General features: G+C 37.5%; 1 protein-coding gene and 1 pseudogene across 5 annotated transcripts in view; both read right to left on the bottom strand.

The window, feature by feature from the left end:
• Positions 1 to 27,172, bottom strand: part of C8H8orf34 (chromosome 8 C8orf34 homolog) — a 477,170-nt gene that overhangs the window by 310,383 nt on the left and 139,615 nt on the right. For all 5 annotated transcript variants that reach the window (XM_025394226.1, XM_025394228.1, XM_025394227.1 and 2 more), the window contains one exon: positions 18,266 to 18,294. In XM_025394226.1, the coding sequence (XP_025250011.1) occupies positions 18,266 to 18,294 (29 nt within the window). The remainder of the gene's footprint in view (positions 1 to 18,265; positions 18,295 to 27,172) is intronic.
• Positions 4,250 to 5,105, bottom strand: LOC112630095 (annotated as a pseudogene).

Here is a 27,172-nt window from a genome sequence, read left to right as displayed (position 1 = left end):
TAAATAAATAAATAAATAAATAAATAAATAAAATTACTAGTTAAATCTATGAGAAGCAATTTTCATTAAAATGTTGGATAACAGACACTCTTGGCTAGGACCAGGAGTTAAAAAAATTATGAACTGTTGGTGGGAGTATACATTTATACAATCTCTTTAGAGAGAAATTGTGCATTATCTAATAATAAAATGTACATAATGTAAATGCCATATTGCTGAGAAAGTCATCTTCTAATTTTGTACCTGAGTGTGTGTGTGCATGCACGTGTGTGTGAGTGTATGTGTAGCAACATAACAAAATCAAAAAAAAAAAAGAAAGAAAGAAAGAAAGAAAAAACTCCAAGGGGATACAGTTAAAATTCAGAATAGAGATGGAGTTGGCTACCATCCAATAAATGTTGGTTTCACTGATGAGTTTTTTTAGCCACATGGTAGTTACCTAGGTGTTCATTATGTTATTCTTTATATATTTTGATGCATGATATAGTCATAACAACTTTTGAAAGTAAAAAAAAATTCAGTAGATTAATTTAATTCCAACTAGTTCAGTTTTTCAGTTTTGGTTCAGATATATTTTTATTCCTCAGTTAACTTCAATACCTCTCCCTTGCATGATTCTCAGCTAGTCATGTTGCTCATTATTTTAGTGAGAAAATGAAAGCAATCAGAAGAGAATTTGTTCAACTTCTCACCCCCAAACCCACCAGTTACTGGCATTCCTTGAGTGAATGAAAGAATGATACAAAATTCAAGTAATAACAATCTTATATTCAATAATACATTATCAACATAATTAGTCATTTAAAAATGAAAATAAAAACTACAATGAAATACCACCTCACTCTCATGAAGATGGCTATAATTTCAAAGACAAACCATAACAAGTGATGGCCAAGATGTGAAGAAATTGGAACCCTCAATACTTGCTGGTGGGAATGTAAAGTGGCACAGCCCCTGTGAAAATCGATTTGGGGCTAGGCATGGTGGCTCATCGTGCACTTTGGGAGGCCAAGGCAGACAGATCACCTAAGGTCAAGAGTTCGAGACTAGCCTAACCAATATGGTGAAACCCCCTCTCTACTAAAAATACAAAAATTAGGCCGGGCATGGTGGCTTATGCTTGTAATCCCAGCACTTTGGGAGGCTGAGGCGGGTGGATCACCTGAGGTCAGGAGTTTGAGACCAGCCTGGCCAACATGGTGAAACACCATCTCTACTAAAACACAAAAATTAGCTGGGCATGGTGGCGGGCACCTGTAATCCCAACTACTGTGGAGGCTGAGACATGAGAATCGCTTGAATGCAGAAGGCGGAGGTTGCAGTGAGCCGAGATCACACCACTCTACTCCAGCCTCGGTGACAGAGCTAGACTCTGTCTCAAAAACAAACAAACAAAAAAAAAAAAAAAAAAAAAAAACCACACACAAAAACACAAAATTAGCCAGGCATGGTGGCACATGTCTGTAATGCCAGCTACTCGGGAGGCTGAGGCAGAAGAATCGCTTGAACCCAGGAGGTGGAGGTTACAGTGAGCCAAGATCGTGCCATTGCACTCCAGCCTGGGTGACAGAGCGAGAGTGTCTCAAAAGAAAAAAAAAAAAAGAAAATCAATTTGGCAGTTCCTCAAAATTTTAAATACAGAGTTACTATATGACCTAGCATTTCCTATCCTCTGTATATACCTCAAAGAAATGAAACGACATGTCCATACAAAAACCTGTACACAGATATTCATAGAAACATTACTTATAATGGCTGAAAAGTAGAAACAACTCAAAGATCCATCAACTGATGAATAAGAAAATGTGGCATACCCATACAATGGAATATTATTCATCAATAAAAAGAAATGAAGTACTGATACACACTACAACATAGATGAACCTTGAAAACATTATGCTAAGTAAAAGAAAACAGTCACAAAAAATCACATACTATATCATTGCATTGATGTGGAATTTCCAGAATAGAAAAATTTATAGAAACAGAAAATAGATTAGCGGTTGTCTAGGGCTGAGGAGTTGGAGGGACTGGAGAGGGAGAGTAACTGCAATGGATATAAAGTTTCTTTTGGGGATGATGAAATTGTTCTAAATTTAGGTTGTGGTGATGATTGCACAACTCTGTGAATATCCTAAAAACTACTAAATCGTTTACTTTAAAAGGATGTATTTTATGATACGTGAATTATATTTCAATAAAGCCGTTAAATTAACACTGAAGTTCATTTTCCCTTTTATGGTAGAGTAATGAATTAAATGCAGATCTAACTGGGTCTAACACTATTTGGAGTGACACAAATGAAGGATCAGAACTCAGGAGGTGAATATTTATTCCACATCTATCAACTACTAGTTTTGAGATCTTGAGCAAATCACTGAGTGACTTTAGCCTCAGTTTTCTTATTTGGAAAAAAAAAAAAAAGAGCATAACTACTCCACTGGACCATTTTGAGAACTACATTCAATAGCACATCAAAAAAGCACCTCATATGCTTCCCAACAGGTGCCCAATATTCTCTTTTCTCCCCTTCTTTCCTATCTTCTGCATCCTACCCATGATCTAAAACTTTTTACTCTTTATTATGAAAATGTTCATACTAATACAACAGTGAAAAGATAAATGAATGCCTTTGTACCCACACACATTTTCATCAATTGTCAACCCAAGGGTAAACTCTCCTCATTTTTATATGTGACCCCCACCCCACACAGCACATTCCTTCCACGTTCCCCCTTCCCTGCCCAGATTATGTCAAAGCAAATCTCATTCATCATATCATTTGTAAATATTCTGATATGTACTTATTAAAAAAGTACATTTTTTGGTAAACAAATGTAATAGCATTACCATAGATAACAATAATACTCTAATATAAACAAATATCTAATTAGTTTTCCAATATCCCTATTTATCTAGGAAAATTATCTTTGGACAAGTCAGGCTAAGCAAGACTCCATACATGGCAACTGGTGGACACTCTTATACATTTCTCTTAATTATTACATTTCTCTTAATCTATAGCTTCTGTTCCTCTGCTTCCATTTTCCTCTTATGCTTTTTGTTGTTCAGGAAAACTGGGCCTTTTGAGCTTGTTATCTTGTAAGTTTTCCACAGTCTGTATTCTTCCCTTCACATTCTTGTGATGTGGTTTGAAACATTCCTCTGCTCTTTGTAATTCCCATAAACTGGTAGTTAGATCTGGATTAAAGTTTTCTGTTGTTTTTGTTTTTGCCAATACTACTTGAGAGAGAATGGTTATCGTTTCATCTGGAGGCACATAATGTCCCCCTCCAGTGATGCTGGCAGATTGATAATTATTGCTTAGATCCATTAATATACTAACCATTGCCAAATGGTAATTGTCTAATTTCATAATTCTGCATTCATTTATATACTGGAATACTTCTGTAAAGAGAAACTTCCTGTCCTCAAATATTTGGCTACCTTTAAGTGTAATTTGTATAGAAAAAGCAGATCAAAGGTTTGATTTTTTCCCTCTACTTTTACTAATTTTTTAAAATAAGAACTTTGGTCCCCTAACATCCCCCAAAAATGATTAATGAAGGCTTTTTTTTGGATGAACATGTGGATTTTAAAATATTTGCCATAACTCACTATATTGAGGTTATTATCCTTACTCATCTTTAAATCTTCTCTACTTTTCCCAGTGGAAGATTATTTATGCTAGCTGTGAGCTCCTTTGACAGAATCTTAGTGATCTTTGGTAGTGTTCTTGCCTTCTGATATAGCTATTTCAGCCATTTATTCTGAAATAGCTATTTCAGGCACTTTTTGTATATTCCTTGCTCCAGACCTGGAATCAACCATTATTCTAAGGGAAATGTGAAATGGTGAAACCCCATCTCTACCAAAAATAAAAAAATTAGCCGGGCATGGTGGCGTACACCGGTTATCCCAGCTACTCAGGAGGCTGAGGCAGGAGAATCGCTTTAACCTGGGAGGCGGAGGTTGCAGTGAGCTGAGATCATGCCACTGCACTGTAGCCTGGGGACAGAGTGAGACTCCGTCCAAAAAAAAACCTGAGTACTAATTCTATTGGGTTGGTAATAGGTGGATAAACTAAGAAATATCTTCTTTTTTGAAATTTCAAAATATTTACTTATGACATGACAACAAAATTGATCTTTACCTTCTATCCCTTTGTACCTATGTGTATCTAGCAGAAAATTCTTAGCTCTGGCTGTGGGCATACAGAAACTTCCTATGGATGATTATGTTCAAATGTTTATTTACTTTCCCTGGAATAAATTGGGGGACTGGCATTGTCTGGATTGATCACAGGACAGATACTCGCAAAGTTCCATCTTGAGTTTCACGTTTATGAGCAAAAAATGGACGCAGTGGCTAAAAGAAATGTTGAGTGTGTAGATATGACACCCATCACTAACATTATAAAAATAATGCACCTCATAAAATAAATGCACCTCATAAAATAAATGCATAAAAATAAATGTACCTCATACCTATATCCAGGAAAATTCCCCCTCTGTGTAACTGGGGACTCACCTAGAGAATAGGCAAAGGCATGGTGCTGGCAGCAAAGACCTTTCATTTTCTGGAACCTACAGTCCAGAAGCCTCGATCTGAAGAAAGTACAGTGTCCCCCTGTCGATTCACAGATTCGACCTCTCAGTAATAGTGGCTCGAAGTGAAGGGAGGGGCACCCAGGACACACAGTGCAGAGGTGAAACTTTCAGCTTGCTCCTTCCTATTCTGGCTGAAATTCCCATATGGACACTCCTCTGGTCTTCAGAAATGGTGAGAAGTTTGTTGGCTGTGTCCACATCCAAGGTCATATCCACTTGATATGACCTTGGGTTCATTTTTAGAATTGATTTCAGCTTGAGCTCTAGTTCCTTGATCATGGAAACCAGCACCCTCAGCTTGAACTTGGGCTTGACGTTAGTCTTCTGAGAGACCACAGAGCAGAAGGGGCACAGTAAACCTTCCCCATGGGGCTCCTTCTGCAGTGAATTGATGCATTGGAGGCAGCAGGCGTATCCACATTTCAGTTGCCCAGGTTCTTCAAGACCATTTGGACAGGCAGGACATCTAATTATTTCTTTAAAGTGTTCAGCCATGGCAAATGTCTCTTCTTCCCAAGCTTCTCCCTCTGCCTCCCTGTCTGCAGTGGCTTCTGCAGACAGCTCAGATCGAGAAATATCTATTTTAAATTTTTTTTATATAATTCAGACTTAGAGAAAAGTTGCAAAAAAAAAAAAAAAAACTCTGTATACCCTTCCCCTGGTTTGCCCGAATGTTAATGGTTAATGTGATAATGTCAACATTGTTGGGTCGTATTTTGCATTACCATTTTTGTTGACACTTTGCCTTACCATTTTTTTCTCTCTCATCTGTGTGCGTGTTGAGGGGGGGTGGGTGTGAGGGTGGATGTGTGGGGGTGAGTGTTCTCTTCTTTACATATAAAATTTCCTCAGAACCACTGAAAAGTAAGTAGCAGATATGATGCTCCTTTGTCCCTAAACACTTTAGAGTATAGGACATTTTCTTATATGGTCAAAGTATGATAATATAATACCAATGCACCAACCTTGTTTAAATATCCCCAATTATCTGAAATACTGTTGTTCATGGTAAAAGAATATCCTGGATCCCACGTGGCATTCAATTGTCATTTAAAAAAAAATCTCTTTTAACCTGAAACAGTTTTCAGTCTTTCCTTGATTTATGACCTTCATGTTTTTGAAAAGTATGGGCCAGTTATTTTTTAGAAGGCCCCTCAACTGGTGTTTTCCAGTGTTTGCTTATGATTATATTCAAGTTATGCACTTTGGAAAGAATAACACAGAAGTGATATATTTATGTTAGGCCATTTTTGTTACTATAAAGGTATACCTGAGTCTAGGTAATTTATTTTAAGAAGAGGTTTAATTGACTCATGGTTCTGCAGGCTGCACAGGAACCACGATGCTGGCGTTTGCTTCTGGTGAAGGCTTCAGGAGTCATGGCTCTAGGCTATGCAGAGCCACCATTTCACATGGCCAAAGCCGGAGCAAGTGAGGAGGGAGGTCACACACACTTTTCAACAACCAGATCTCACATGTAGTAACTGAACAAGAACTAACATCACCAAGGGGATGGTGCTAAACCATTCATAAGGGATCTGCCCCCAATCCAATCACCTCCCACTAGGCCCCAACTCCAACATTGGGAATTACATTTCAACATGAGATTTGGATGAAACAAACATCCTATATCAGTATTCTTTTCATTCTTTTCATATCAAAAGGCACGTGATGTTGTTTTTCCTCTCACTGAAGGTATTAACCTTGATCACCTGGTTCAGGTGATATCATCCAGGTTTCTCCAGTGAAAAGTGGCTCCTTTTGTTAATTAATAAGTATATTCTGGGGAATATCTTGGAATTCATCAAAATTTCACCTACAAATTTTAACATCCTTTGCTGACATCCGACTACATCAATTACTATGACAGTTGCCAATTTGTGGCTTTCTAATTCCATCATTCCTTCTAAATTTATTCGTTGGTAGTATACTATGCATCCTCCTTCACCTAATGTATGGATGTATATATATCAGTATGGACATATGGATTATTATTTTATTTAATGGGCTATAACACATTATCATCATTATTTTTTTATGCTTGAATTTTCCCAGATTTTGCCAGGAGAAGCCCTGATAATCTGGTTCCTGTATCCTTTTGACAAGTCCCATCATTATTTGAATATATCTTTGCTTTCTGGCACTAAAAAATATTCCAACTATGCAGCCATAAAAAAGAACAAAATCCTGTCCTTTGCAACAACATGGATGCAGCTGGAGGCCATTATCCTAAGCCAATTAATGCAGGAACAGATAAGCAAATACCACATGTTCTCACTTATAAGTGGGAGCTAAGCATTAGGCACACATGGCCATAAAGATGGGAACAATAGACACTGGGGACTATTAGAGTGGGGAGAGAAAAAGAGGGGCAAGTGCTGAAAACCTACTCATTGGATACTACGTTCACTACCTGGTTGATGGGATCTTTCATACCCCAAACCTCAGTGTCACACAATACACTCATATAACAAACCTGCACATGTACCCCCTGAAGTTATTTGTTAAAAAAGATATTCCAGACTCAACTTGTACTTTCTTAGTACAGTCCCAAATTCAGCCATTTCTCCAAGGAGACTTGGTTCCTTTTAAAAGAAAACGCTATTTAGAAAACAGTATCTGGGCTCTAGTTGTGCTCACTGCCACTAGAATGTGCATTTTACTTTTTAAAAGAAAAAAATACTGAGTTCTTCATGATATTTCTGATTTGAAATCAGGATTATAATATTTTTACTTAAATTTATTGACCTTACATATATATATTTCCTTTCCCCATGCCAAAAATTCTAGTTCTTTAAGATACCAACGTAAGTACTTCTTCTGTATATCATGCAAAGCACACACAACAGTTTCATTATAATTATATCAGCACTATGATTAACAACACGATTACTAAAAACACTTTCAGACTGTGGTGCTGTTCTGCCTGTCCTTAGAGTACCTTCCACTAGAGACAATCAAATCACTGTTGATAATGGCTTAGAGTAATTCATCTCAGCGTGTTTATGCAAAAAATTGAAATGCAGTTGTGCTCATTTGTTTCAGTTTGTTTTGGATAATAAGAAATTACTGTTTTAAGATTTAACTTTGTTTTAAATTGTATAGAATATTTAAATTGTTCCAAAGTCAAATATTCAAAATTCTAAGAGGCAAGCTTCTATCCCTATCTTCCTCTCTTTACCTTTCTTTATTTCTACCCCCATACCATCTCTTCTGCCATAGGCAACTTTTAAAAACAATTTGATGTGTGTGCACATGCATGTGGGTGTGTGTATTTTATAGTAGGGCAGGTTTTGCTATTGTTGTTTGGGTTTTCATAGAAGCAAACGTGGGCTAGGCGTGGTGGCTCATGCCTGTAATCCCAGCACTTTGGGAGGCTGAGTGGATCAGCTGAGGTTGGGAGGTTGAGACCAGCCTGACCAACATGGAGAAACCCCATCTCTACTAAAAATACAAAATTAGCTGGGGGGGGTGGTGCATGCCTGTAATTCCAGCTACTTGGGAGGCTGAGGCAGGAGAATCGCTTGAACCCGGGAGGTAGAAGTTGCGGTGATCCAAGATCGCACCATTGCACTCCAGCCTGGGCAACAAGAGTGAAACTCCATTTCTGCCCCCACTCCCCAAAAAATAGAATCAAATATGCATCTATATTTTCATTACACTTACTTAGATGAATGGTAGCATACTAAAAACACATTTCTGTCCCTTCCTTTATTCATTTAACAATATATTATCCCAGGGGTCATTCCTTAATACATAGAGATATTCTTTCATTTGTATAGCTGTATAGTCCTCTCTTGTGTGGATATACTGTAATTATCCAGTATTTTTATTTTAATGGACATTTCATTTTTTCTACTCTTTTGTTATTAAAATAGTATGACAAGGTACAGTCACACATATAGGTCTTTTTGTATTTTTGCCAGTGTGTCTTCAGAATAGATTCATAGAAATGGGATCATTTCATCAAAGAATAATTGCACATATAATGTACTAGATATTGTAAAATTTCCCTGCATAGTGTTTGCAGCATTTTGGATTCCCACCAGCAATGTGTGAAATTGTCTGTTTCCAGTGCCTCATCAACAGAGTATCTGACAAATGGGGATTTTTGTTAATCTGACAGGTAAGCAGTAATGCATAATTTGCATTTCTCTTGTTTTGAGCAAAGTTGAGCATCTTTTTATATAGTTAAGAAGGATTTTTTCTACAAACAATCTCCTTATATGGCTCATTTGTAGTGGAATTTAGATCTTTTATTCTCTGCTTTTAGAAGCTCCCTACAATTAGAATTATTAAGTTCTGTCTGTGATATAAACTGCAAATATTTTTCTTGGGTTGTCACTTTCCATGTTTTATTTTTGAGAGACAAACATGGACCACAACCATGCTGAGAGAACTCTGAGCGAAGTTTACATGGCTATCTTTGTTAGTATTTGAACTTTTACCTGATAAACATCAAACATTTGACCGACATAGGATATAAAGCAGTTCTACAGATATTTTCCTACTGCCCAAAATATCATATAATGCACATGTAGGTCACACGTGAGTAGGCAAGAGATTCTGGAACACAGAAACAAGACAACAGGATCACAGCAATTACAGTATGCTCTGCTAGAACATTCTCCAATTACTGACCAAAAAAAGCAATAAAATTCAGATTTGTCTGCCTGGGGAGAAATAAACAGAAATAGAAAGTAAATAGAAAAACAAAGCTATCTGGTGAAAAGACATCCTTACTTGGAAAGAGTTAAGATTTTGCCCCTTCCATGGGTGTACTTAGTGAGGCAAGCGTCAAGCAGCCTGACAGCCCATGGCACACTGTCTATGGCTGATGTCAATGGTACACATAGAGCCAGTGTGAAGCAACTTAAAATAGGCCCTCCTTGAGCTTCTTAACTTTTTAGAAAGGCAAGGTTGCATAGCAATTAAGTAAATAAGTTTTGAAGGTAAATTGATACTCAAATTTGAATTGTGCATTATATTACGTCTCTCTTAAATTTGCTCAACTCACCAAACTCTCTGGGCTTCCATTTTCTTACGTATAAAATGGAGATCATGAGAGCTTTCTCATGGGGTTGTTGTGAGTATAAGTGAGAATGTGTCCTCAAAGCACTTAGCTGTCACACTACATGCTTGATAACTACAGTCTTCATGAACTGCCTATTGAGTCTATTACATGGTGTCATATATATTTATATTTCATGGTAAAGCAATTTTTGTGAGCATGAATATTATACTATCTTAAGTCTGTTTCTTAAGAGAAAGTTGTCTTCTTTTTAAGACACTGTTCTGTCTTAACTCTCTTAACTACTTAATGAAAACAATAAAAATAGAGCTCTTAAGGTAATAGAATAACAAAGAAAATGTCTTGTGGTAGGAAAACCAGCAAAAGGCCACAAAAGGCAGAACAACATAAACAGATAAACGAGTTTTTAGTAATTTCTGGCTAGTTATTTACCCAGTAATTATTTAACAAAAGCTTAGCGTGGGCTATACAATAGTACCCATTGTGGACAAAAAGTTTCTAGTAATAAACATAGCAATTATTAATTGAATAATTACCCTGCACTAGGCACAAAGACAGGAAATGTAATGACATAACCAATTGCAGAGATTGAGAGTGTAGACTCTGGACTGTTACACTGTCTGGGTTTCAGTTCTAGCTCCTCCACTTACTACGTGACAAAGAGGAGCTTATAAAATTCCAAGTGCTTCTGGTATTCCATCTATTAAATGGTGGATAATAGCACCTGTCTCATAAATATGATATAATTGTTAAGAGCCATGGACTCTGGAGCTAATTGGCTGTGCTTTGTGCTCCACTCCTATTTTCTTTTTATGTGACTTCTGCTAAGTTTATTAACCTCTGGGTCCCAATTTCCTCACCGTCAAATGTGGATAATAGTCCCTATTTCCCAAGATATTAGTAAATACTAAATGAGGTAATGCAAGCAAATAATGTAGAACACTATCTGGCATAGTAAATTCCCAATAAATGTTAACTATGTTTATTAAGATAAAATGGCATAATCTATATAAAATGCTTAGCCCAAGGTCTAGAATTTAGTATGCACTAAATAGTACATTGTTATTATTGTGTGTGTATATATAAATATAATTATTGTTACACGTCTATTTAAAGTTTCAAGGGCTAGAAACAGACTCACTACCACTCAACATGTAATAAGAGCTAAAGACAGCAGTATTTCTGATGAGTTGCCTAAAAGATATACAGACTGTCTATGACACTAAATACTCTAAAATATACCCCAGTCTAAAGCCAGAACATCAGCATCAGGGAGGACTGTCCTGTACTTCACTATTGAGACCTCCAGTGGAATTGTTCTAACTAAAGTTTACTTTTGCTTTATGACATCTGCTTAGGTCAGTAGACATTATTCTAAGAGTGCCTATGAATGTACTGATGTTATAAAGAATATATATACACACACACATATATATAGATGCACACAAATATATATATACACACACATATATATACACACACACACATATATATATATATGTGTGTGTGTGTATATATATATATTTTTTGATATGGAGTCTCACTCTGTCACCCAGGCTGGAGTGCAGTGGTGTGATCTCCGCTCACTGCAACTTCCGCCTCCCACGTTCAAGGGGTTCTCCTGCCTCAGCCTCCCAAGTAGCTGGGATTACAAATGCATGCCACCATGCCCCGAAAATTTTTTGTATTTTTAGTAGACACAGGGTTTCACCATGTTGGCCAAGCTGGTCTCAAACACCTGACCTCAAGTGATCCACCTCCCTGGCCTCCCAAAGTGCTGGGATTACAGGTGTGAGCCACTGTGCCCAGCCTAAAAGACTATATTTTTTAGTTATGGAAAAATCATAACATAAAATTCACCATCTTAACCATTTTTAGTGTATAGTTCAACTATGTTCAACTATGTTAAGTTTATTTACGTTGTTGTGCAGCCAATCTCTGTGCAAACCAATGTTGGGCAGACATCTTTCATCTTGCAAAATGAAACTCTACACTCCTTAAACAATAACTTCCCATTTCCCCCTCCCTTCAGCTCATGACAACCACCGTTACACTGTTTCTGTAATTTGGATTACTGTAAATACTTCATATAAGTAGAATCATGCAGATGATCATCTGGTAGATACCAGAGAGTCAAGAAAAAAATTTCAACAAGATTTTGCTTTAGGAAGAATCTTCTTGTGGCATGTCTTAGGTAGTTTTCCCTAGAATGAGATGCTGAGAAAGTGATTTATTGAGGAGTTCTCTCAAGTGAAACCTATAAAAGAATGAGGGAACCAGGAGAAGACAAGGAAATAAACACATAAACACCCAACAGTCATAGCAGCTGAAGGAGAGGTCACACCGCCCTAGTGGAGGGAAATTGGGCAGGCACCAATTTGTCTTTTTATGACTGGCTTATTTCAATTAGCATAAGGTCCTCGAGGTTCAGCCATGTAGCATGGGACACTATTTCCTTCTTTCTGAAGGCTGAACACTATTCCATTGTATATATATACTGCATTTTGTTTATCCATTCATCTGTCAGTGAACACTTGGTTGCTTTCACCTCTTGGCCATTGTGAATAATGCTGCTATGAACATGGGTGTCCAATTATTTCCTATAGATCTTACTTTTAATTCTTTTGGATATATACTTAGAAGTGGGATTGCTTCATAATATGGTATCTTAGTTCATTCCTGCTGCTGTAACAAAATAACTTGAACTAGGTTAATGTATAATAACATAAATTTATTTTTTACAATTTTGGAAACTGGGAAGTCCAGATCAAGGTGCTAGCAGATTCAGTGTCTGAATCTGAAGGTGAGAGCATGCTGTTTATCTCTGAGTTGAGCCATCTTGCTGCATGCTCACATGGCAGAGAGGAAGCAGAAGAACCAAACAGGCTTCCTCAAGCCGTTTCATAAGGGCACTAATCTCATTTATGAGGGTGGATCCCTCATGGCCTAACCACCTCCTAAAGACCCTGCTTCTTAATACTTTTGCAATGGGGATTACATATCAATATGAATTTTGGAAAGATACAAACATTCAAACCATAACAGATGGTATTTTTATTTTTAACTTTTTAAGGAACTGCTATACTATTTTCTGTTATGGTTGCACCATTTTACATTCCCACAAACAGTGCACACAGTCCCACTCTCTCCATATCCTCACCAACACTTGCTATTTTTTCATTTTGTTTGTTGTTTATTTTCTGATAGTGGCCATCCTAATGGGTCTCAGAGGGTATCTCATCGTGTTTTTTTCCCCTCTGGTGATTAGTGATATGGAGCATCTTTTCAGATGCCTGTTGATCACTTGTACATCATCTTTGGAGAAATGTCTATTCAAATCCTTTGCCCATTTTTTAATTGAGTAATTAGTTTTTGTTGTTGAGTTATAGGAGTTTTTTATATATTCTGGATATTAACTTCTTATCAGATGTGTAATTTGTGAGTGTTGGGTCCTTTGATGCATAGAAGTGTAATGATATTTTGAGGGTATCAATGTCTACATTATACAGCATCTTTTTCAGCAGGAGGTTATAGTGATCCTCCGTTCTCTTCCCTTTGAAATGTTTTCCCATATACTTCTCAGAAATATTTTATATTGTGGATATTTTAGTTTAAATTACTTTCCATAATAAATTAATGTTAGTTTTAATAGTCGCTAAAACCATCTGCAATTTACAGAGAAGGTAACTAAATTTCAGCATCCGAAAGTAACTTCCTGAAGGCCATGTAGTTAGTAAATGGCAGATGCCAAGATTCAATCCAGCCTTTCTGTGGATTTTTTCAGAATACTAGGCTACTTCTTCAAGCAGTGAACACAAACTGTGTCATTTGTGATGCAGTCACTGTGCTTGCTAAAGGATCCTGGCAGGTGAGCTCACTTTCTGCAGGGCTGACTAGGTAGGCTGGAACTTGAAGGAGGGATCACAGTCAGAGAAAGAAAAGGGAATGACATGAACAAAAATGTGAAAATAAACAAAAGTATGACCTAGAAGTACTGTCTGCTGGCTACTTTACCCTATTTCTTGTTGAGTACAATACAGTTTGGATAGAAAAAAGAAGGAAATCAATCATAAGAGATAGATGAGAGCCACGACATGGAGACTGTTAATTCTAGTCTTAGAAATTTGGACTTGAGTCTGGCATGGTGGGTCACGCACAAAATCCCTGCTCCTTGGGAGGCTGAGAAGAAAGGATTGTTTAAGGCCAGGAGTTCGAGACTAGCCTGAGCAACATAGGAAGACCCTTTCTCTAAAAAAATTAAAAAATCAGCCGTGCATGGTGGCACATGTTCGTAGTCCCAGCTACTCAAGAGGCTGAGGTGGGAGGGTCATTTGAGCCCAGGAGATCAAGATTGTAGTGAGCTATGATCATAGCACTGCATACCAGCCTGGGTGACAAAGCAAGATCCTGTCTCCATTAAAAATAAAATAAATAAAAGAAAAACGGCTAAAAAAGGAATTTTTGTTTAATTTGGTAGATACCAGAGAGTCAATAAAAAAATTTCAACAAGATTTTGCTTTAGGAAGAATCTTCTTGTGGCATGTCTTAGGTAGTTTTCCCTAGAATGAGATGCTGAGAAGTGAGTTCTTGAGTTCTCTCAAGTGAAACCTATAAAAGAATGAGGCAACCAGGAGAAGACAAGAAAAGAAGCGCATAAACACCCAACACTCAGCAACTGAAGGATAGGTCACACCGCCCTAGTGGAGGGAAACTGGGAAGGTACCAATCATGTCTACTATGTGGCATTTTGAAGGATGAATTGGAATCATGGGAGCTTGAAGAACCACATACAGATATAAAAGGTACTACCATTTGAACTTGGATAGTGGCTGTGTGGGCAGAATGATGACTTCCCAGAGATGTTCATGTCCTAATACCCGAAACCTGTGAATATGTTCCATTACAAATGAATGAATATTTACATTTCTATATGTAATTAGTTACATAATTACATTTGCATAAATATGCAAAGGGACTTTGCATGATTAAGACTAAAGATCTTGAGATAGAGAGATTAGCTGCATTAGCCAGGTGGCCTCAACCTAACATGATTCCATAAATAGGGAGAGTTGTTCCTGGCTGAAGTTAGAGACAGAAAGATGTTGCTGGTTTTGAAGGCATAACAAGGGGGCCACACACTAGAGGAATACAGGCAGCCCTAGAAGCTGGAAAAGATGAGGAAACAGATTTCCCCTGGAATGTAAAGAAGGCAGCCCTGATTGCACCTTGACTTTGTTTAGCTCAGGGAAACTCATGTTCAACTTTGAAACTACAGAGCTGTAAGATAATAAATTTGTGTTGTTTTAAGGTGTCACAGCAGCCACAGAAAGCCAATACAGTAGTCATATAAGAGAAAGAAAAAGGTTAATGACTAAGGAATTGGTAAGAGTTCCCACAACTTAAAAAAAAAAAAAACTTAAAAAAAAAAGTTAACCTCTGTTTCATTTTATTTCTTTATTTTAAATAGAATTAGTGATTCTTATTACCTTTCTCAGAGTTCACAAAGTAATGTAAAAGGCCATGAAAAAATGATTTCAATGAAATTATAACTGAATTAGAAAATGATGGTTAAAAAATTCCATATTTTATAAAGGTTAAGAAAAACATATATTTAGTGAATCCCCAAAATTGTTAAGAGTAAAAGGAAGAAGCTGTATTTACTACTACATTAAAGACATATGTACCAGGTGAATACTAACTGCAAACCATTCCGATTGGCTGTTTTTCAGTGGCTGCCTCCCTGAGATTCATTTTCTTATTCAGGAAAATTCAGGACTGTGAGCTTCATGGTCACCAGAGGGTGCTATGGGACAGGCTCTCCCACTCCTCCAAGGGTGATTGCCAGACAGGCAAAGAATGGTCGCAATGCCTCTGGAAGCCTGTGACTCTTTTTCTGTTATCTGGCATTCTACAAAAATCAGATGTGAAAGTGGGGTCGATTTTTTTTTTTTGCACTGAAATGTTTTTTTTTTTTTTTAATGGAAAGTTATTTATGACAAACTTTTGGCATCTTCCTCAATAAAAATTAAAAATAATAAATGTGCAATAAAATTTAGCAGTTTCCACAAAGTCTTCAAAAAATAGGAATATTAGGTAAGTAAATGAAAATCATCAGTGTCATACAATTTAGTTAAATGGATATTCCCCTGAGCTAGTGCTAGGAAGAGAGAGGGTGTGAGGGAGAAGGCTATGTCCTGAGGCTGACACTTAACTGAGTGTCAGGGCATCCATAATTTATCCTGTGAGGGTTATATCTGTTTCAGTTCCAAGAACAGTTAAAATTCTTTAGCTCATCAACAAAGGTGTGGACACCAAAGCCGCTGCAAGTCAGAGCTCAGAAAAAAAAAGAGAAGGACAACAGCCAAGCACAGTAACAACCCCATACAAGCTAATTTATGACTCAGGCAGCCAAGGTTTTGCAGAATTTATTACAAGGAGCAAATGAACCTAGAAATGGTGATGGTTATATCTTTGTACTTAAAATGAACATAGATCATAACAGCAAGAGGAGGAATTATTACATTTCTGCAAACTGTGAGGAAACTCATGGCATAAGAAGGAGACCAGCTGGGGTGAGACAATGACAGGCACACAGAGGGGGTCTAGAAAAGCAGAACAAAGCTGGGAAGGCATGCCTACCACTTATATACTTGCCACTGTGTATGGTCAACATGGAGTTCTGCCTGGAGTCACTACAGATGATGATGAAACTAATTCTAAAATATTATGATGGTTTGTTTATTAAAGGAAATAGATATTTAAGAAAATACTCATAAATTATATTTTTTAGTGAGTTAGAAATACATTCTTCTGGTACAAAATTCAAAAGGTGTTATATTATATTTGGAGTAGAATAATAGCTTTATGGTTTTTGCAAAAATAATACAATTATTACATAGTAGCTTACTGTTTTAAAATGTCAGGATTTATATGATGTTATTTTTTGTAGAGGTGGAGCATCCCTAATTTGAAAATCTGAAATGCTCCAAAAGCTGAAACTTTTTGAGCATTTACATGACGTCACAAGTAGAGCATTTTATACTTGACCTCAGGCGATGAGTCACAGTGAAAACCCAGTCAAGACTTTGTTTCACGCACAAAGTTACTAAGAATATTGCATAAAATTACCTCCAAGTGATGTGTATAAGATGTATATGAAACATAAATGAATTTTGTTTTAGACTTTGGTCCTAGCCCCATGATATCTCTTTATATATATATGAGTGTTCCAAAATCCAAAAAGCCACCTGAAATTCAAAACACTTCTTGCCCCAAGTATTTTGGATAAGGTGTATGCAATCTATACAATACTTTCTATCATATATTATGTATATACCTAGTCTCCAAGCCAAATTTCAATATATTTTCTGTCTCAAAAGATATCTAGAGCAGTGTTCACCAAATATTGATGATGGCTATTTCTACATGCTTCTCTCTTTCCAGCTACACATCTGATGTTAGAGATTTTTTTCAGCCAAAACAACATATCACAACAGATTGAATGCAGAAGCAGATATGAAAATGTAGCAGTTTTTTAATTAAGCCATACATTAAAGAGATTTTCAAAATGTAAACAATGCAACTTTCTTACTAACATTTTGTTTTAGAATATAAAAGTATTTTTCCTAAAAATGTTATTTGTGTTAGGGTAATGGTTTAATCACCGCTATTAAAAAAAAAACATGTAAATTTCTTATTAGTTTAAATGTTTAACGTTTAGATATCTAATATCAATATATTATCAACACAAGAATCTAATATTGATAGATATAATCCATATAAATCAAGGCTCTTTGGGGTCCTCTCTAATTTTCAACAATGTAAAGGGTTTTTGAGACTAAAAAAATGAGAATATGAATAGTTATAAATCAAATCTCTCTCATAAGCAACAACTCATATAAACATGTTTAATAGGCAACTCAAAATAAACAATCTAAATGAGAACTCTTGATGTTATCCAAACCTGACAAATTTGATTTTTTCCTAGTTTTTCTAATTGTAGTAAGTGGTACCACAATTGACCTAGTTGCTCATCTCCCAAACCTAGCAGCCCATCATTGACTGATTTGTTCCACAATTTCCCACATCCAATCCATTAGCAAGTTCCAGTGACACAACTGTAGAAATATATTCCTAATCGCACCACTTCTCATCACCATCACAACTACTACCCCACTTCAAAGCACCATCATAGTCTCTTGGCATCTTGGAAAATTAAAATAAACAAACAAAAAGCTTTATTGGTAAGGTTTCCAAAGAGGAGCTATCAAAAAATACAATGTTTTCCATATCATTATCATTTAGGTACAAACGGAATAAAATAATTTACATAATATAGTGTTATGAGTTTTTATTTTGCAATATAGTGATTCAGTGATTATAGTGATTCCATTTTCTCTAACCAAATTCTAAAGGCCTTGACTCAAAAGAGTAGGTGATACATATTTAATGGAATAGCTTTCATAAAACAGTATGTATTTAACTTTCAAAGTTTTAAAATGTTAGCACCAAATAAATTATACTTGAACATTTTATATGTTTCAGAAAATTGATTTATATTGAGACAGTGGAATAAAAGGTAAGTTCTACATTTTCTTTTCACCAGATATATAGTTCAACTTACCTTATCGAGTTCATCTGAAATTGCAATACCTGGGATTTAAAAGAGATTTATAAAAAAAGTTTTAGAAGCAATCTTTAGTAACCTAATGTTCAAAACAAACTTTCTATTTGTAAAAGCAGTGCATTTCCTATTCTATTTTTTTCTTTTTATTAGTGCTTCAAAATAATGTGGCACATCCTTTTTACCAATGAAAACAAATTAGGAATTTAAGTCAACTATAACAGCTATGAACTTCTGAAGCAATGCAAATGATGCAACAAAAACAAAGCAGTGCCATATTCCTTGTAGGTTGTTAAAGGCAGAACAAACATGCAAATATGATTGTAGAGATATCATTTTTAGGTTATGATGACAATAAAGTATAACTTAGCCTGTTACTATTTTGCTCCTTGTTAAGAATTTAGACTCCCAGAATAATTAGATATTAAGGCAGAATGGTGGTCCAAGATGATTTATTCTAATGTCTTTATTTTGTGGATGAGGAAATAGACGAGAAGTTTAAAGAATTTTCCCACAGTCCCTCAGATTGACAGCTCCTTGAGCCAATGCATAAATGATTCCTCCTCATAAGTTTCTTCCCCACCATCCACATATTTCTCACTGCACATCAGTCTAATTTCTGTCTTTATCCTTTCTCCAAAATTATTGTAAGTCAGCAATGTAAAAAGTTTAGTCCTTAATTTCTCTGTGATGATACACTATCAATTCCTCTTTATTGAAATGCTATCCTCTCTTTTCTGTGCTTCTTTGTCTCCTTCAGAGGAATCCTCTTTTTTGTAGGCATAGGGGTTCTTTCCTGAAATGGCAAGGGCTCTTTGCTGAGCTGTCTTTTCTTCTCATTTGTTATACTTCTCTTGATAATCTTTGATATTTTTGATATTTTTATTTCTCTATATGGCACAGCTTTACTGCCAGCACAGACTTTCTTCCTGAGCTAATTGTTGAATTCTTGTGGGCATTCCATTCTCAACTTGTCAGACTAAAGACATCATCCTCCCAATTCACTCTCCATTTTATTCTTTTGAACAATGGGGCTGAACTTCAGCACTGTGGCAGGGCACTGGAGCAGCTCTCATATTCAGGGCACAGATCAAAGGGGGTTGTTGTCAAACCCCAGTAGGGAATGAGCCAAGAGATAAGGAAAGGTCTAAAGTTTGAAGCCCAGGAGAACTTGGAGAAGATAAGAATAGGAATTGAAGCTGAAGTTCAGCAGACTACAAAGCACAAGAAAGAATGAGCTGGGTTGGAAAAGAGAACCTGAAAACAGCCTCAGGATAATGAACCTGAGTAAAAAGAGCATGTTACAGGGTTCAGATCCCCTGCCTGCCTCAGGGATAGACGTGGAGGGTGTAAATGATATTTTATTAGTTCTTATATCATCTCCCACACCACTAACCTAATGAATCAATTATACACAAAGCCGAAAAAGTACACACAACTTCATCTCAGTAAACGGCACCATTGTAGATCCCATTGTAGAAGACACTAGAAACACAGGTACATTTGGGGCTTATTCTTCAATATTCTATAAAATTCTTTTTTTTTTTCTTTTTTTTTTTTGAGACGGAGTCTCGCTGTGTCGCCCAGGCTGGAGTGCAGTGGCCGGATCTCAGCTCATTGCAAGCTCCGCCTCCCGGGTTTTTACGCCATTCTCCTGCCTCAGCCTCCCGAGTAGCTGGGACTACAGGCGCCCACCACCTCGCCCGGCTAGTTTTTTGTATTTTTTTTAGTAGAGACGGGGTTTCACCGTGTTAGCCAGGATGGTCTCGAACTCCTGACCTCGTGATCCGCCCGTCTCGGCCTCCCAAAGTGCTGGGATTACAGGCTTGAGCCACCGCGCCCAGCCTATTCTATAAAATTCTTTTTCTTCTTTTTTTTTTTTTTGGTAGAAGTCATTGGTAACTAAGAATTTTTATGTATCACACATTAAAAGAGAGTCTAACTACCACTTCAGGGATTTTGGGTGACCAAAGCTTAACAATTATTCAAGGACTTGCTGTATTATGAAGGTAGTGCCTTCAAACGGTTAAAGGAGAAAAAGCTTTAAGGAGGGCTAGCACTGGAGCTGGGCTGTATCGCTGCTGAGTGAACCGTGATGGAGAACTCAGATATGATGGCACCACAGTCAAGGGGAAGATGTGAGACTAAGAGATCTCAGAGGGCAATTATAAACATTTGTGAAGACCTAACATAAATCATTTGTGGAATGTTTGGGCTTAAAAAATATAGAGAATTACAAATGGTCATTTAGAATAACTCAGATTTTAAGAAAAGATAGGACATTTATGGGATACTAAATGGCTTATGTCACAGTCTATAGATTTAAAATACATTATTACAATTTATAAAAATCCAAACATGTCTTTTAAATGCTTATATTTACATGTAATTTAATTCTATAAAAATGTTCCTTTCCAATATGAATTCAAGATTAAGACTGAATATCTTAAATATAAAATTTTAAAGGGCTTAGTCTATTTTAAAAGAGAGAGCATAGATAATATGAAACAAAATTCTCTTTCTCACCCAAAGTCATAAAGCATGGATATCTGGAATTAAATAATCCATAATTCAATTATTTGGGATTTTTTAATCTCTCTTAATCTCTTGATTTATTTTTATTTTTATTTACTTTTTTATTTATATATTTTTTGAGACAGAGTCTAGTCCTGTTTTCCAGGCTGGAGTGCAATGGCTGGATCTCAGCTCACTGCAACCCCCACCTCCCGGGTTCAAGCGATTCTCTTGCCTCAGCCTCTCGAGTAGCTGGGATTACAGGGGCCTGCCACTATGCCCAGCCAATTTTTGTAGTTTTAGTAGAGATGGGGTTTCACCACGTTGGCCAGGCTGGTTTCAAACTCCTGACTTCGTGATCCACCCGCCTCGGCCTCCCAAAGTGCTGTAATTACAGGGGTGAGTCACCACACCCAGCCTGATCTCTTGATTTTTTTTAACTTCCTGCATCATGCTCTCAGGCCTGCAAAAAGAGTTTTCTCATTTAACTTTTAGAAAGCTACCAGTTGATCTTTAGGTTTCTTTTATGCCTCATATTTATGAATCCATTATTCATAAAGATAGCAGCAATATATCACTTTTCCAGAAAGAAGCAAGAACTGGCAAGTAAGTAAAAAAGCCCTGTGAATAGTCAAAATGTGTGTCACACAGAACTTGCACATTACTCATGGGCTACCTCCTCTCAATTTTAGCAAACATATGAGCTGTTTTTCAGGGCTGGAAAATTTTAGCAGTTGAAAATGGAGATGAAGAGAAACGTTGCTTTGAAGATATATTTCAGTACTAAGAAGTAATGGACCCCAGAATAAAACTCAAACTAACTAAATGGAAAACTCAGTTTGGAGAAAGAATTTTGCCTTTAATTATGCCAACTCTCTGGTCTGACCATATTTTGTTCAAATTCTTATTATCATATTTTCTTAAAATTTATATATTTTGATGACTTTGCCTGAGAAATTTTCCAAATAAATCTTCACTCTATTATCAGTAATTCTTTCAGCTTTCTATTATCAGTGTCAAGCTGCCTAGGGCATTTTTTTTTTTTTACTTCTTATTTCATTTGTAATCAAAGCTTAAACAGATTAAAAGCAGTTGAAAGAATTTTAATGAAATGCTTCACAGAGGCATGAAGCTCTAATGGGAACCATTTATACTGAGTAGCTAGGATATTTCTCCCAGTGTCTAGCAGAACATCCACAGCTATTCCCTGAGAAGATATTAACAACTTTTAGGCATTTTATTAACTTTTAAAAGGCATTATACTTTAAATTGAGATTCTTTTTTAAGTTTATGGAGACTGGGGATCTTCAGAAAACAGAAAACATGCAAAAGAAAACGAATTGGGTTGCTAAGATATGTTGTAAGAAAGAAAAGCCCAGGATTTGAGGGTGGGACTCTTAATGAACAATGGAACATATGGTCCTTGTAAAAGTCAAACTAGAGCTTAAAGGAAACATCCTATCAGGGTCATATGGTTTGGATTTGTGTTCCTGACCAAATCTCATGTTGAATTTTAATCCTCAGTGTTAGAGGTGGGGGCTGGTGGGAGGTGACTGGATCACAGGGGTGGATTTCTCATGAATGGTTTACCACCATGTCCTTGTTGCCGCTCTCACGATAGTGAGTTCTCAAATGATGTTGTCCTTTGAAAATGCATAGAAAATGTATAGTACCTTCCCTAACCTTGTTCTTGCTTTTGCTTTCGCCATTTGACTGCGAATTCCTGCTTGGCCTTGAGCCATGATCGTAAGCCCCCAGAGGCCTCCCCAAAGGCAGATGCCGGTGTTATGCTTCCTGTAGAGCTTGCAAAACCGTAAGCCAATTAAACCTCTTTTCTTATAAATTACGCAGACTCAAGTATTTATTTATAGCAATGCAAGAATGGCCCAATACACAAAGTAACCATTGCTTAGGGTAGCAATGGTGTCCAGCTGCAGGAGTGAGCTGCCTGGCAGAGAAGGAGAAAATTAGTTCTTTGAGAAACTGAGCTTCTCTTCTGGATAAAGAAGCAGTGGCTCCCACAGGCATGTCAGAGGTAGACATGAATCAGGTAGAATTTCCTGATTCACCGTGGAGCAAACTTATCTAGATGCCTCCATTTGTGTCATTTAGTTTATGGGCCTTTCCATTTATTCCCAACTCCAAAGAAGTCTCACTGTGCGCAGGCTAAAGCAACTCCATCTTTGATGCTAATCTGCCATGTTGACTTCTGATCAACCCAATTCTGGGAATACCTCTAAGATTTCCCATTTATCTATCATTCCTTGTTTAAGAGCAGGTACGTACCATAAATCCTGCCATTAGGTCAAAACAACCTTGATGCTATTGTGCTTCAGTTGTCCTACATATCCCTTCTAAATCACGTATGCCCTTTCCCTATGGTATATAAGTCCTGGGTCTGGAAGATAATGGTGCAGGGACTCACCTTGTCTTGCAACCTCCCCAGACACACACATGGCTTCTGTTCATTAGTCCCTATTAAATGTTTCTTTCTAAATTCAACTTGCAGCCTCTTTCTTCGGCTTTTCAGCTTCTCAGACTTTTGGGGGTATATTTGCATAGACCAGCACAGCACAAAACACATTAGTATCAGAAACTTATTTCAAAACACAGTTTTCATTTTCTCATGTTTGAGTTGCCTTCTATAAGGGAAATAAGAGCTATCGGTTTCTTCAAGACTTCCATCTTTCTAGGCATCTGCTCAGCCACAGAGTTAGAATTAGGTTGTAGTTATAAGAAATGGAAGTAGCAACTTTTCAAAATTCTCTATACTTTAGCATAATTCATTTCACAGAAGTAGGTTCGAAAAATTCATATAGTATAAAATGGTACTATTTCTCTAAAACCTACTTCCCTATTGGAAAAAAATGCCAATTGTATTATAATGTAGAAAATTAGACTCCCCCATTCTTTCTTTTTTAAAGCCTTTTTTCAACTGCGAGATAAAATTCAAATACAAAAATAGAGCATATAGCTTGGAAATATCAGTTTTATGCTATAGCTGGCCCATACTGGCTTGTGAAAACCAACTCCCCATATTCCTTCCCAACAACTCATTCAGTAATGTCACATGGATAGCTTGAAATTAGCCATAGTGGGAATATTTACGTCATGGAAATTGACAAATGCTGAAAATCAGGGCTTATTTTCAGAGTTAGCTTACTGGCATGCCACTGAGTATAAAGAGTAATGTTAAAGCAAATACCTGTGTAAGTAGAACCTTTATCAGTAAATGGCTGATCAACAACCTCTGACAATTAGTCAATCAAAACACCCTTTAGACTGGGCACAGCAGCTCATACCTGTAATCTTAACACTTCAGGAAGCTGAGGTGGGAGGATATCTTGAACTCAGCAGTTCGAAACCAGCCTGGGCAACATAGTGAGACCTTATCTCTACTTATATTTTAAAATACATTTTTTAAAAAACACCCTTTATACAGACTGCTAATTACTTTTAAAGAGGATTCCTGCTAGAAATTGAGGAATTTTATCCTCAATTAGTGTATTAATTTGTTTTCACATGGCTGATAAAGACATACTTGAAACTGGGAACAAAAAGAGGTTTAACTGGACTTACAGTTCCAAATGACTGTTGAGGCCCCAGAATCATGATGGGAGACAAAAGGCACTTCTTAGATGGCAAAGGCAAGAGGAAATGAGAAAGAAGCAAAAAAAGAAGGAAACCCCTGATAAACCTATTAGATCTTATGAGACTTATTCACTAGCATGAGAATAGCACAGGAAAATTTGGTCCCCATGATTCAATTATCTCCCCCTGGGTCCCTCCCAAAACACATGGGAATTCTGGAAGATACAATTCAAGTTGAGATTTGGGTGGGGACACAGCCAATCCATATCATTCCACCCCAGCCCCTCTAAATCTCATGTCCTCACATTTCAAAACCAATCATGCCTTCCCAACAGTCCCCCAAAATCTTAACTCATTTCAGCATTAACCCAAAAGTCCACAGTCCAAAGTCTTATCTGAGACAAGGCAAGTCCCTTCTACATATGAGCCAGTAAAATCAAAAGCAAGCTAGTTACTTCCTAGATGCAATGGGGGTACAGGTATTGGGGTATAGGTATTGGTTAAATACAGTCATTCCAAAAGGGAGAGAGATTGGCCAAAACAAAGGGCTTACAGAGTCCATGCAAGTCTAAAATCCAGTAGGGCAGTCAAACTTTAAAGCTCCAAAATGATCTCCTTTAACTCCATGTCTCATATCGAGTCCACGCTGATGCAAGAAGTGGGCGCACATGGTCTTAGGCAACTCTGCCCCTGTGGCTTTGCAGGGTACGCCTCCCTCCTGGCTGCTTTCATGGACTGGCTTTGAGTGTCTGTGGCTTTTCCAGGCGCACGGTGCAAGCTTTTAGTGGATCTATAATTCTGCGGTCTGGAGGACGGTGGCCCTCTTCTCACAGCTCCACTAGGTGGTGCCCCAGTAGGGACTCAGTGTAGGGGCTCCAACCCCACATTTCCCTTCTACACTGCCCTAGCAGAGGTTCTCCATGAGGGCCCCACCACCGAAGCAATGTTTGCCTGGGTATCCAGGTATTTCCATGCATCTTCTAAAATCTAGGAAGAGGTTCCTAAACCTCAGTTCTTGACTTCTGTGCACTCGCAGGCTCAACACCACATGAAAGCTGCCAAGGCTTGGGGCTTACACCCTCTGAAGCCAAAACCCACATTGTACGTTGGCCTCTTTCAGCTACAGCTGGGACACAGGGCTCCTCATGCACACAACACGGGGACCCTGGATCTGGCCCACGAAATTCCATCTTCCTCCTGGGCCTCTGGGCCTGTGATGGGAGGGGCTGTCATGAAAGTCTCTGACATGACCTGGAGACATTTTGCCCTGTGGTCTTGGGGATTAACAACAGGCTCCTGGCTACGTACGCAAATTTTTACAGCCAGCTTGAATTTCTCCCCAGAAAATAGGTTTTTCTTTTCTATTGCAAAGTCAGGCTGCAAATTTTCCAAACTTTTATGCTGTGCTCCCCTTATAAAACGGAATGCCTTTAACAGTACCCAAGTCACCTCTTGAATGCTTTGCTGCTTAGAAATTTCTTCTGCCAGATACCCTAAATCATCTTTCTCAAGTTCAAAGTTCCACAAATCTCTAGGGACAAAATGCTGCCAGTCTCTTTGCTAAAATATAACAAGAGTCACCTTTGTTCCAGTTCCCAACAAGTTCCTCATCTCCATCTGAGACCACCTCAGCCTGGACCTTATTGTTCATATCACTATCAGCATTTTTGTTGAAGCCACTCAACAAGTTTCTAGGAAGTTTCAAACTTTCACACATTTTCCTGTCTTCTTCTGAGGATTCCAAACTGTTCCAACCTCTATGTGTTACCCAGTTCCAAAGTTGCTTCCACATTTTCAGGTATCTTTTTGGCAACACCCCATTCTCAGTACCAATTTACTGTATTAGTTTTCATGCTGCTGATAAAGACATACCCAAAACTGGGAACGAAAAGAGGTTTAATTGAACTTACAGCTCCACATGGCTGGGGAGGCCTCAGAATCATGGCAGGAGGTGAAAGATACTTCTTACATGACGGTGGCAAGAGAAAACAAGGAAGAATCAAAAGTGGAAACCCCTGATAAACCCATCAGATCCTGTGAGACTTATACACTAGCGTGAGAATAGCACAGGAAAAACTGGCCCCCGTGATTCAGTTGCCTCCCCCTGGGTCCCTCCCACAACACATGGGAATTCTGGGAGATACAATTCAAGTCGAGATTTCGTTGACGACACAGTCAAATCATATTAATTGGGTATCTTAGAACAAAAGTTGAAAAAATTTTCTGTTATGGGCTAAATAGTAAATATTCTAGATATAGATAATATCATACTCACACATTATTTTTCTTTCTTTATAAATAACTCTTTTAAAATGTAAAAATCATGCTTAGAACATGAGCCACAAAAACAGGCTACGGGTTGGATTTGGCCCATGGGTGAGAGTTTGCTGAACCCTGCTCTAGAAGCACATACCAATTTTCATCCTTGATTAACCAGTGCATTCATTTCTCCAAGGATAGTTCCAAATGGTGTTGCTTTTCATCAGGCCCCTCTACCCATCTCTTCCTCCTTCTTACTGTATAGGACCTCAAAGTTTAACATCCTGAAAACTTGAAAACTATAAGATTTGAACTTCCTGGACTTCCTGACTCCTCCTCCCCCTCAAAAAGCCATGGATGCTCTTCTCTTCAGTCTCAGAGGACAAAGTGCACTTATATCCATTTGTTTTCTTGGCTCCATCCCCAACCTCCATCTCTTGTATTTGCTCCATCTATTATCTTCTCTCCCTTTCCTGAATCTGCAAGTTCTTTATCTTGGTTTCCCCTAATACCCTAAAATTCATTAAATGTACACACAGACAC

The sequence above is a fragment of the Theropithecus gelada genome, chromosome 8 (assembly GCF_003255815.1).
Source record: "Theropithecus gelada isolate Dixy chromosome 8, Tgel_1.0, whole genome shotgun sequence".
Classification (NCBI taxonomy): Eukaryota; Metazoa; Chordata; class Mammalia; order Primates; family Cercopithecidae; genus Theropithecus; species Theropithecus gelada.
The sequence above is the reverse complement of the archived record's forward strand: the minus strand, read 5'-3'. Positions and strand labels throughout refer to the sequence as shown.